Raw genomic sequence first — 12,880 nt, forward strand, 5'->3', positions numbered from 1 at the left:
TTTCCGTAGTGAAGAGGGACACTTGACACTGATAGAGTTGAAACCTTTTTTCTGTACCTTCTCCAGCACATTGATTTAGCACATACCCTAATGATTTTATAGGGACTGTTATAAATGTTTGATGGTCAGTTGGTTCATTTTTATCTCAGAGTGGCTTACAATCTGGCAGAACCAGTAATGATTGTTTCTTAACAGAACTTTGATTGTTTGGACATGTTCCATGATTGAGAAATGGCTTCCGCATTAATACAAGGGCTTTCTATCCTAGCCAGTAGTGGTTTTCCTGTCCTCACTATTGATGTCTTTCGTTGGTTGATTAGTAAGTACATACCCTTTCTGTTGTTTGGAGAATTTCCTCTTTAATGAATGCAGTTACCATAGTTTCTGGACTTCAAACGATAAGACAACAAAAATGTCTCCTATAAACTTTTCCTAGGGAACTAAATATTGTTTGGTAGGATATTTAGGACACAGTTAGAATGAATATTCTTTTTTAGTTGGATTCCCATATACTTTTGTGACTAGATAACAAAGATGATAAAATCACCTCATCGATTGATTGATTGGTTTAACATTAGGTTTCTAGGTAATCTGTAATGCTCACTCAAATCTTTATAAAAACTTTAGTAATCCTGTAATTAATAAGATTTAATACTTTTTTATTCTAAACGTTTTTCCCCAAGAAATCTTCTGAACCTGGTTTAACACAGTCTGGGTGTTTAGTTGAAGAGTCTCTTCTCCTCTCAGAGCTCACAGAGGCTTCAAGTGGTAAGTGTTTAATTTTTCCTTAGTGCATATGCCAGGGCACCCACTGAAACATTTGTTCAGTAGGCATTTATGGTTGGTGTACCTGGATGCTAAAATTTGGGAAAACTAAAATAGTTCCCTACATTTTAGGAGCTTTTGTTCTAATAGAAATGTTTCGGAATTCTTTTTACGTGAGAGATGATATTGTCTTCTTTGAATAAGTGAAATATTTACAAGCTGAAAAACTGTATTATGTTTGTTTTAAGGTGTGTGAAAAGGGACTACCATGCAAAATTTATTTAGCCTTTTCCAAAACCAGTATGCTTGTACTGAATGAAAGTTAACAGTACAGTATTAGGTTTACTTTCAACGTACCTTTGTCTCTTTTTAAAGTAAAAGTCTTGTATTTTTTTTTTTAATCCATCTGAGATTCTCTGCCTTCTAGAGTGTTTGGTTCATTAACCTTTCAAGTCATTATTGATATGGTTTGATTTAATCTACTATTTTATCATATGTTTCTGTTTGCTCTCTTAATCTTTTTTCTTTGTTTCCCTCTTCATGTCTTTTTTAGGTTTATTTGAATATTTTTTATTGTAGAAATCTATTTTCTCATTACCTTTTAAACTATACTTCACTGCATTTTATTTTATTTTTTTAATTTTAGTCTAGGGATTGTGACATAACATCCTTAACTTCTCACAGCCTCCTGGGAGTTACAATAATATCATACAACTTCATGAAAATGTGGAAACTTTGCAAATTGTATAGATCTATTTTCTGTCTACCAATTCATGTATTTTATGGTCCTTCACACTATTGATGTCACCTGTGTTACATTTATATTCATTTAAACCCCACAAGATTGTTTTTCCTGTAAGCAATCATGTGTATTTGTGGGTAGACATTCTTTTGTAGTTAGCCAACTAGCCACACAATTTCCAGTGCTCTTCATTCCTTCCTGGAGATCTAAGTTGCCTTCTGATATTATTTCCCTTTAACCTGGATAAGAGCTTCTTTTCTCTCTCTCTCTCTCTTTTTTTTTTTAAAGATTTTTAAAATTTATTTTTAGGGAGAGGGGAAGGGAAAGAGAAAAAGAGGGAGAGAAATATCAGTGTGTGTTTGCCTTTCATGTACTCCTTACTGGGAACCTGGCCCGCAATCCAGGCAAGTGCCCTGACTGCGAATCAAACCAGTGACCCTTTGGTTCACAGGCCTGTGCTCAATCCACTGAGCCACACCAGCCAGGGCTGGAAAAGAACTTCTTTTAGCATTTTTTATAGCTCACATCCACTCTGACTTATTTATCTTAATCTTACGACAGATGGATGAGGCACAGAGCTGGGTTATGAGCTTGTTACCTAGATGAAATAAGGTGCTTTTGCCTTCAGCATTTCTTACCAATTGTCTTGCTTCACTCTCATAGGACTTTGTCTTAGAAGTGTCATACCCTTTGACCATAGTTACAGAGTGTATACAGTGTGGTCATTAAAAAGTGTCATCATACCAAACACCTCCCTGTACAACCTGTCTCAGGTGAGACCATCACAACAAGAGCCAACATATCCCATTTTATATCTCACTAGGCCCTAAACAGAAATAGTGCATAAGACAGAGAAAGACAAATCTACTATAGAAGTGGGGCCTTGATTAAAAGAACCTACTGCTAACTTCATTGTTTTAAACTGGTTATTTGGTGGCACCCCAGAGGTTATTATATTTCAGACCATACAGCTTTAGGAAGAATGAAAAGATCTTGTAAAATGGGGTAGCATATACTCAGTTCAGGGAGCATTGGGAGAGGAGCGAGCCTGCATGATGCCTCTGTTAGTTCCCTGGCCCTCTCCACTTGGTCCCTTTTACCCATCTGCCTGGGAGTCCAGCCTGGAGACTCTCTGTGTCTGCTCGGCTCCTCTCTCAGGTAGATCTGAGCCTAACATTTTGTGTGCTGATATCCTCACCAAATTTATCACATCACAGGGGCCCCTGGCACTTGGCAGTCTCCTTGCCTGCCACTGTTTCTTGACCCAGCCCCAAACAGGCCTTGGTAGCCTGTAGCCTGCTCGTTGCCACCTCGGGGCCATGCTCAGTGTGTCCCTCTCCTAAAGGGCTCACAGGCATCAGTGGCTGAGCTAGCCTCGGCCTCCTGGGAGGGCCAGTTCCTTCACTGGGCATCCAGACACCACTCTCTTGTGGCTTCCCCTACTTCATGGACCTTTTCTTTGTATTTTCCTTGTTCCTCCTCTTCCATTCTGACCTTGAAAACATTTGAATACCCTGGGTTCAGTGCTTTTTCCCCCCCTCTCTCTCTCTCTCTAAACTCACTCCTTAGGTGACTGCCAGCATTCTCAACAGTAAATAGGATCTGTGTGCTGTTGATCTGTGTGTCTGTCCTTGACCTCTTCCCAGAACTCTAAGCACCCAACTGCCCTTTCTGATCTCCTTGTAGATGTCTAACGAACCTCTCAGACTTAACATGCTCTGACAGGTCGTGAGGATTTTTCCTGTCCCCAGTCTGCTCATCTTGATTTTCTTCATCTCAGGAAACAAGATTACCATTCACCCAATTGCTTGTGCCAAAAACCTTGCAGTTATCTGGACACTTCCCTTTTTCTAGTTCAACTTCCAGCCCCATGAACGAATGCTGTTTGCCTTCAGCATATTTCGAATGTCTAACCACTTCTGACCACCCAGCTGCTACCAGTGTGGATCAGGCTACCATCTTCTCTTGCCGGAAATCATAAGTTATCTCCCTGTTTCTACTGTCGTTCCGCCCTTTTCTTAGTCTTCTATGTAGTGGCCAGGGTACTCCTTTTAAAATGCAAGCTACACTATGTCATTCCCCTTCTTAAAATCGTTCATTGGCTTCCCAGTGTACTTAGAACAGGATCCAGCACCCTTTCTGCTAGACCTTCCTGGACCTAGTCCTGAGCTTATCTCTTAGCTCTTCTTGTTCCCTCCTTTCCAGTCACACTGGCCCTGCCCCTCCCTGTAATATGCCAGGTACATTCCTATATCAGGTCTTTGCCCTTGGCTTGGTGCATGAGCTGCTTCTCTCTAGATGTGTGCACAACTCACTTTATTCAGATGCCTGCCCAGGAAGCTGTCTTTGAATACCCCAAAGCAGCAGTACCCACCCTCCCGCCACCACATCGTACCCTGTCCCCATACCTCAACATTATTTCCCTTAATGGCAGATATTACTACTTGTTATACATGCATTTCTTTAACTTTATTTTGAGGTAACTATATTCACTTGCAGCTGTAAGAAATAATCTAAAAAGATCCAGTCCACCCTTGCCCCATTTCTCCTCAGCGGCACATCTTACATAGCTGAAATGCAGTGTCACACTGGAAATACAGTGTCACATCCAGAAACTGACACTGATCCAGCTCACTAGGTTTTCTTAGATTGCACCCATTTTACATGTACTCATTTGTGTGTAGACTCAGTTCCATGTAATTGTGTTTCATGTAATCTCAATACCACACTGCAGTCAACAACAGAACAGTTTAATCACAGGGATCCCTCATGGGGGGCTTTGTATGTTTTCTTCATCATTGTCTCTGGAGTGCCTGTCACGTCAGAAACGTGTAATATATGTTTGTCAAATGTTGGTCGTAAGGCAGTGCTCTCTCATGAGAAAGAGTTTGCAGGGGGCGGTTGCTTGGTTTGGGGGCACATACAGTATGTTAGTTTTTTTGATTTTACGATCTTTGTCATCAGCATTCTGTCCTCTTCCTCCTACCACCCTTACTGGCAGTAAAACTGGTTATTTGTTGTGAGCTCAGGTGAGCTTTATGGTGCAAGTCACAGGTGTCATGAGTAGAGGCAGACAAACAGTTATTAGCTGATTCATGGATATATGCCCAGGTTCCCCTGGGAGCCAAAACTCCTGATCCCCTTTACCCTCAGGAGGTAGATTGGAATTAAAAGTTGCAACCAGTGCCACTTCTCTGTCTTCTCTTTATGTTTCCAAATGAAAACCCAGATAGTATTCCCTAAGCAGATATGTTAAGGTTGAGTTTCTTCGAAGTGTGTTATTGCCTTTGCAAATGCAAAGTTTTTGTGTAGAACAAGCTGACTCAGTTGTTTTCTGCCTCTCCTGTTTACATGGTTACTTTGAAGGAATCAAGGCTGCTGACTGTGCAAAGGGCAGAGGATCAGGAGATGCTGTTTCACCTGACAAATTCACAGAAGGGAGCAGAGGCCCAGCTCCTGAAGTCAGGTCCCTGGTAACTCCACCGTGCAAGAGGGGCATTCTGTCCTCTGAGACCTCTGTCCTTCGTTCTGTGCTGAAGAAACCCTCTGGGAAGCTGTGTCTAGAAAGTCTGCAGGTAAGTAAGTAGTAGGGCTACATTTCCTAAAGCAAATTGAATACAAATTCATTGAGTTCAAAGCAACACCACTAAAATGTTAAATGCCATGCTGGTTTAAAAGGACATGTCTCACCCTATTTTTCCCCTCCTTTTCTCATAACACTGTGCAGTTCTTATTTTAAAGAATTCAGAATGGGCGCTGGCTGGTATGGTTCAGTGGATTGAGTGTCGCCTGCAAACCAAAGGGCCGCCAGTTGTATTCCCAGGCTAGGGCACATGCCTGGGTTGCGGGCCAGGTCCTACAATAGTGGGGTGCACAAGAGGCAACACGTGGATGTTTCCCTTTCTTCTTCCCTTCCCCTCTCTAAAAATGAATAAATAAAACCCTAAAAAAACCACTCAGAGCAGGATATAGCATGTGGAATTTAATATAGGTGGACTATATTTTATGAGTTTCATAGCTTTTAACATGTGGGTCTGTTAATTATTTGGTCTCAGAGATGCGTCTTTCACAGGCATGCACCTTCCTCCGAGCTCGGTCAGCGGGAGGGAAGAAGAGGCTGGTGGGAACCAGCTGGCATTCCCTGAGTACTTCCTCTGGACTTCTGGCATGTATCATGTACATGCAGCCATTGTCCCTAAGAAAGGCATTGGCCCCATTTTACGGACACTTAGGCTGGAGGTGGTTGAATGAGCTTCCCAAACAAATCTGATGTTAAAGTCCATGATGGATGATAGATGCTGTGGTTGGCCGAGAAGCTCTGGAGTCAAGGTGCCTGGTGCAAATCCTCGCTCTGAGGTTTATAAGCTGGGCAGATTAGTTAACCTTTTTGTACCCTGGTTCTTCATCTACAAAAGGACAATATTAGTAACTACCTTACAGGGTAATTCGAGCACTAAGTGGGATAATAATATGAAATTAGCACCAGTGTCTGGCAAATGAGAAGTACATTTTTTTTTTCTATCTGTAGTCATTTTAACGTCCAACTAGGCCTACAGATCTGTTTCTAAAGCTAAAATGAACTAGGCTACCTTCTATCTATATGGGTAAATGTTCAGTTATTATTCTATTTTAACCAATTTTCCTGGTTAAGAGCTGATTTGGGTGATACAGTGTGACTCATTCATATCTTCTGTTTGTTATATCTTCTCTTGAAAGAGACTTTGTACCCTAATTGGTGTAACTTTTATTGGTGAACAATGTTACATAGTAAAAGATCATGCCAAGACTTGTACAACTGATGACCTTTTTACTAAGCTGCTCAAAGTTTGGAGGTGTCTACAGTTGAAGTTTTCTGCTAACTCTCATGGTTGTTTCAATTAAAGATACATCTAAAAATTAATGTGAACTTTGTTTTATAAGTTCCCTTAATTCACAAGTACTGATTGGGACATTTTCCTGGCTAGGAAAATGAAACTGACTCAGGAGATGGTTGGTCAGGGAGGTTTGCTTGCGGCAAGACTGTCTCTTAGCGATGGCACTGCCTTGGAATGGGCGGCCTGGAGGGGATGAGGAGTCCCAGGGAGCAGGCTGGTCAGGGCTTGGGGAGCTGGACGAGCAGGTGGCCCGGCCCTGGCCCTGGACCTGGCCCAGTCTTCCTGTTCTGCTCCGGTGGCCCTGTGTGTAGACTTGCCCCATCTTGTTCTTAAGATTCGCACTGTCCTGTCCTCACCAACATGCCTTCTGTCATCGTCCTTCTGAAAAGCACAGAGGGACACATGCTGCCCTCGTTCCTTATTTCTAACTCAAGAATACACTAATGTAGACAGGAGATGCATACACTTACAAAAGGTGTGGTTCCATGTTAATAAGACAGAACACCCTATTATACCATTTACCTATGTGTTCTTGGCTTGTTTTAGTGCAACTCTCATACCTCTGGCCATTTATGAGTCTCCCTCATTCACTCAGGTTCCTCAACTTCACTTGCCAGATCAAAAATGAGGGAATGAATTTAGCCGATGTTATGGATTTCTGTTCTTTGATTTTGGCTTAAAATACTGTGTATTAAAGTTATATCTAGGGGACCTAGTTTTTCTTTGTGGCTAATATCATGGTATTTCAGCCAGAACAATGATGGAAGTATTCTGCAATATTATAGTCTCTACCCTTGGCAGCAAAAAATTCCACGTTGCCATTGTTAATGGCTGTGTGCATGTGTCAGGTATGTCACATCCACTGATGTCCATTTTGTGCAGGAGCACTGTGACACCCCCTGTGGTCCTGGGGCTCATCCAAGCTTCTCCTCACATCCTGCAAACTGTGGCAGAGAACAAAAAGCAGGTGAGAAAGTCATATTTATTTTGAAGCATGAGGATTTCATTGTCTTGTTATAAAAAAAATCAGACACAGTATATGGTATCTTCAGTGTCCTGCTAATGGCTCGATGACAGTCGGAAGAGATGGACTCTGTTTAGAGGATCTCAGGATTGGTCTCTCCATTTTATCTGCCCATTTTCACTTGATGGCGAACTTGATATTCCAATTTTGTAAACTTCTAAGATACTCATGTAAAGTTTACTTTAAAATCTATTACTGTATTTTAAGTAGAAATACTGCTTATCTTTTTCATTTTGAATTTTTTTTACAAATTTTTATACAAATAATGGAATCTAATCATGTTAAGATTCTAGGATGTGCCTTTTAAAAAAGAAATTGAGCCTAATTTTTTAAATATATTCCTGTTTGTTATCTGTAGAAGGTCAAGAAAATTACAAAGTGCCAGCCTTTGTAAATATGAGGAAGAGGAAGAGGGTGACCTTTGGAGAGGACCTGAGCCCCGAAGTGTTTGATGAGTCTCTGCCAGCAAACACCCCCCTGCGGAAAGGAGGGACACCTGTCCGTAGAGAGGACTTAAGTAGGATCAGTCCTGTGCTGCTTGAGCACTCGCCAGTTCCTGAGCAGTTGCCTCAGCCCAATTTTGATGACAAGGGGGAAGATCTTGTAAGTGTGAAAAATGTGGAACAAAGTTGTGTATATTTTAATCAGACCTCACTTATTTTGTATGAACAGTAATTGTGCTTTGAAATTATGAAATGGAGTAAATGATATGTCATGGTATATGTAAATCAATGCATTTTTCTAGGTAAATTATTCCCAGTTTTCTCCTATCAAAAACAATATGAAAGTTAAACCGTGACACACCATGAACTGTAAGGTATGCGATAGTCCCCCCTTATCCGCAATTTTAGTTACCCATGGACAGCTGTGTTCCGAAAATATTAAATAGAAAACCCCAGAAATAAACAATCCATAGGTTTTACATTGCATACCATTCTGAAGTACCTCTCTTCATCTCATTCAAGGTGTTCTGTCATCTCACATCACAAGAAAAGGGGGGATTACAGTACAGTAAGATATTTTGAGAGACCACATTTACATAATTTTTATTACAATATCTTGTTACAATTGGTCTATTTTATTGTTAATTATTATTGTTAATATCTTCCTGTGCCTAATTTAAAAGTTAAACTTTAACATAGTACCTATATGTTTTCGTATTGTCCATGGATTCAGGCATCCAGTGGGGGTCCTTTGACCTTATCCCTGCCGTGGACAAGAGGGACTACTGTACTCAGATTTTAGAGGTGTTGAAATGTGAAAGAGCAACAGACTTAGAATCAACACACTATAAATATAAGCTGGTTTTCCCCTAAGGTCAATTTTTATAGGTGGAATTATTCAATTAAAGAATACTAACTTTTTGATAAATATTGCTAAATTTCCTCCAGAAAATATGTACAAATTTGAACTCATTGCAATATAAATGGTTTTATTTTACCACAGCTTTGTAAATCCTTTGTATTAACCATACTTATTAAAAACAGCTTAATAGGAACAAAAGATGACTTGAAAATTTTTAGTTATTAGTGAAATTTGAACATTTTTCACATGTTTATAGGCCATTTGAATTTCTTGTCTTGAGAACTGCCTATTAATCTTCCTTACCTAATTTTGTATTGAGACCGTTATTTATTCTCTCTCTTGCTGTTTCACTTTGAAATAGAATAATTTGCTTTTGGCTGGGATGAAGTAAGAGGAACCTAATTGTGCTCTTGTGAGAAACAAGTAAAAAACTAGAGACAGTACATGAAGCAGTAGTTCTCAGATATTTAACATCAGGCGGCACAGCATGGTAATCCCTGAGAGGAGAATGACCAAGGAGGTGAGCCTGTGAGAGGCCCGACCCACTGCCTGGGCTGCATTACAAGGCTGTGGCACTGCCTTGTCTCAGTGGAGCCTGGCAGTCTTGTGAGCTGGGAGTATGGAGTCCGGGGTCTGGGAAAGCAGAGGAGGCTAGAGGTAACAGGGCAAAGTACCAGAGAGGAGAGAGCTTCGCAGAGAGCTCTGGGGATTGGCAAAGGGTCCCACTTAAGTCCTTTGTGTTGAGGGCTGGTCAACAAACGTCTGTGAGTAAACTGCTCAAGGCCAGGGTGAGACTACCCAAAAGGAGCAGAGGGAACAATGTCGGAGTTCACACACACTGGGGCAGGAACAGTGTTCCCACCAACCTGGCTCGAAACACCTCATGATTCCAGAGGGGGTAGGCTATTCCAGAGAGTTGCTTCATTAGTGGAGCAGAGTGAGACTAAAAATCTAGTGGAACTTAAAGGTGAGCTATGAAAGGACCCAGCTTGTATTCAGGTACTTAACTGCATTGAATAACAAAGCTCAATAATAACAAAACTGTGCACTACAAAACATATTCAAAATCTCTGATGTGATTAAAAACCAGTAGATGTGTAGGAAAAGATGCCCTACATCTTTTAGGAGGAGAAAAGGTTCATGAGCTTGAAGTGTAACGATAGAAATTATTCTCAGTGAAACAGAAAGATCCTAAACAAGGAATAGACAATTGGCGAGCTTGGACAACTTCGGGTAGCATAACGTGTAATTAGAGATCCCAAAGGAGAGGAGAGACCTGAAGGAACTGAAAAAAATATGTGAAAAATAGTGGCTGAAATATTTCCCAATGTTATAAAATTACATTCCCAAAGATTCTAAAGTACAAGTTTACAGCATGTGAAACATGAATAAAAGTACACTAAGACACATCATTGCTTAAAACCACTGATTAATGGCCTGAAATAGCTAGGAAACGCACACCAAGATAAAGAGGAACAAACTGAAGACAGTGCAGCAACAGCTTCTAATGACACACTTAGGGGAAAAACCTCCTGGCAACCTAGAATTTTATGTCCAGTGAAACTCATCAAAACAAAGGTGAATTAAAGGCTTTTTCAGACTTGTGAAAGCTGGAAGAATTAATCACTATAGCAGGTTAGCACTGGAAGAAATGTTAAACAAAGTCCTTTAGTCAAAGGGAAAGTAGTTCCAGCTGGAAATTTGCATGTAACATAGGAGTGAAGAGCACTATAAATGCTAAACATTTGGGCAGATGTAACAGACTGTTTCCTCTTCTTAATCTCCATGAAAGATATCATTCAAAATAAGAGTAACAACAAAGTGTTATTTGGTTTGTAACCCATGTAAGTAAATTATGCAATAAAAATACCATGGCATAAAGGCTGGGAGGAGTTCTTAGGCTATACACAAAGTTGTGTAAGTTAAAGATGCATACGATAAGCCATAAACCACTTTCAAAGGACAGCACAAATGTATGGAATGCAGCTAAAGCAGTGCTTATAGGGAAATTTTAAAAAATTAAGGCCTGATTTCAAAATAAGAGATATCTCCAATTAATCTCAGTTTCTACTTTAAGAGAGAGAGAAGTTAAAGCAAAGTAGTCAGAGGAAATAATATAAATGCAGGAATCACTGGAATAGAAAATTTTTTTAAAAATTATTGAAATCAAAAGATTGTGCTTTAAAGAAATAATGTTAGTAAACTTCTGATCAGACTATTTAGGGAAAAAGGAGACTACTCAAATTACCAGTAAGGAATGTGAGAGGTAACTGTATATGCTAACATAGTAAAAGGATAATAAGGGAATATTATTAACAACTTTATGTCAGTAATTTGAACAACTTAGAGAAACTACACATATTTCTCGAAAGATACAAACTACTGTTTTCATTCAAGAAGAAATAAATGACCTCATTAGCTCTATTTCAACTGAAGAAATTTAAGTTGCAGTTAAACCTTCTCATTAAAAAACCCTGCATGTCCAGATGATTTTACTAATGAATTCTACCAAACATTTAAGAATGATATAACACTGATTCTACATACACGCTTCCAAACAAATTGAGGAGGTGGAAATACTCCCCAGTTATCAGTGTCAGCATTATGGGACACCATAATCAGACAGGCGTTGTAAGAATACTGCAGTCCAATAACCTCACAAACACAAGAACATACATCGTGAACACAAGAACATAAATCTCAAATGAGATTTAACCCAGAGATTCAAAGATGGTTTAATATTTTAAAAACAGTTTATATAATTCACCATTTTAACAGAGTAAGACTGAGAAACCATATGTTCATCTCAGTAGATGAAGAAACATTTGACATAATCCAGGGTTGATTTCTGATAAAAACTCTGAAGAAACATGAAAAAAGAAATTTTCTTCCACCTAACAAATTTTATCTATGAAAAATCAAAGTTACCATCATAATGGCATTTACGTGGGAAAGAAAAAATCTGACATCTGTGTTTATATTGCCATTTTACCCTGAAGTTCCCCTGAATAATTTGTAATGTTAGGTTATGTTTATTAATGGATTGTCTTACTTTTATAAGAATTAAGACCTGAGATTTTAAATAAACCAAAAAGTAACTTATAGTGGATCATTATGGCTACCTTCACTTAAAGTTTTTGTTTGTTTTGGTGGATTGTACTTAGTCAATGTGGTTTTATTCAGGATGATTGGTAAATATTAGAAAATGTATTTTATTTTTATATACAATATCTCCTGTTTTGCTTTGACATTTTCCTTTTCAACCTTTTATTGCTTTCCCATCTTTATGCTTATTACAATTTTACCTACAAAAATAAATCCATATTATTTTCTTTGGAGCACATTATTTACATGTCCACTGAATTTAAGGATGTCTAATTTCTCCCTTTTTTTGTGTGTAGGAAAACATAGAACCTCTTCAGGTATCATTTGCTGTTGTGAGCCCTCTTAGTAAGTCTTCAGTCTCTGAGACTCTTTCAGGTAGTAAATTTTGTTTCTTTTATAATTATAAGTGTCATTTGCAATTATCTGTGTGTATGAAACTTAATTTCCTTTTTAAAAAATATTTTATTGTTATTCTATTACAGTTTTCCCAGATTTTCCCCCTTTGCCCTCTTCCACCCAGCCTTTATTTTCTTATTGAAATTTTATTACAACAATGCATATTTGGTTAATAAACCAAATAGTATAGAAAAGCTTATAAGAAGTCTCTTATCCATCCATTTCCATTTCAGGTCCCATGCTTCATAGTCACCCACATTTAACTTCCTTAGATGGAAGCTCCTTTTCCCAGTTAGCACAGTTGAAGTGATATGGATTGTAAGGGTTGTTCTTAAATATCCAAAATTGTTCATGGACATTAACGTGGCATCTTGGGTACACGTACTTTTCCAAGGTCTCTGGCTTTTATATGATCGTGACAAGGCAACAAACATTGCTGCATTTTCCTGAGAAACCAGAACTTGGCTGGCAAGCCTGTCATGGGACAGTCTGTTAGGATGGGAGCCATTATTCTTGTCTTTTCCACGTTGAAATCCTTGAATGGCTTTTTGTTGGCTGTAGGACACAACCCCCGTAGGACACAACCTGAGCTCATTAGCACAGAATCCTAGATAGGCACTGGTAAAGTGGAGCCAAATCGGAAGCATTCATCTATCACGTTCCAGAGCG

General features: G+C 39.2%; 1 protein-coding gene across 1 annotated transcript in view; it reads left to right on the forward strand.

Moving 5' to 3' along the window:
- Positions 1-12,880, forward strand: part of CDCA2 (cell division cycle associated 2) — a 47,745-nt gene that overhangs the window by 15,236 nt on the left and 19,629 nt on the right. Inside the window, exons 7-11 of the mRNA XM_024560663.4 lie at positions 684-768; positions 4,874-5,082; positions 7,264-7,348; positions 7,764-8,008; positions 12,112-12,190. Coding sequence (XP_024416431.2) covers positions 684-768; positions 4,874-5,082; positions 7,264-7,348; positions 7,764-8,008; positions 12,112-12,190 — 703 coding nt within the window. The remainder of the gene's footprint in view (positions 1-683; positions 769-4,873; positions 5,083-7,263; positions 7,349-7,763; positions 8,009-12,111; positions 12,191-12,880) is intronic.

The sequence above is a fragment of the Desmodus rotundus genome, chromosome 9 (assembly GCF_022682495.2).
Source record: "Desmodus rotundus isolate HL8 chromosome 9, HLdesRot8A.1, whole genome shotgun sequence".
Classification (NCBI taxonomy): domain Eukaryota; kingdom Metazoa; phylum Chordata; class Mammalia; order Chiroptera; family Phyllostomidae; genus Desmodus; species Desmodus rotundus.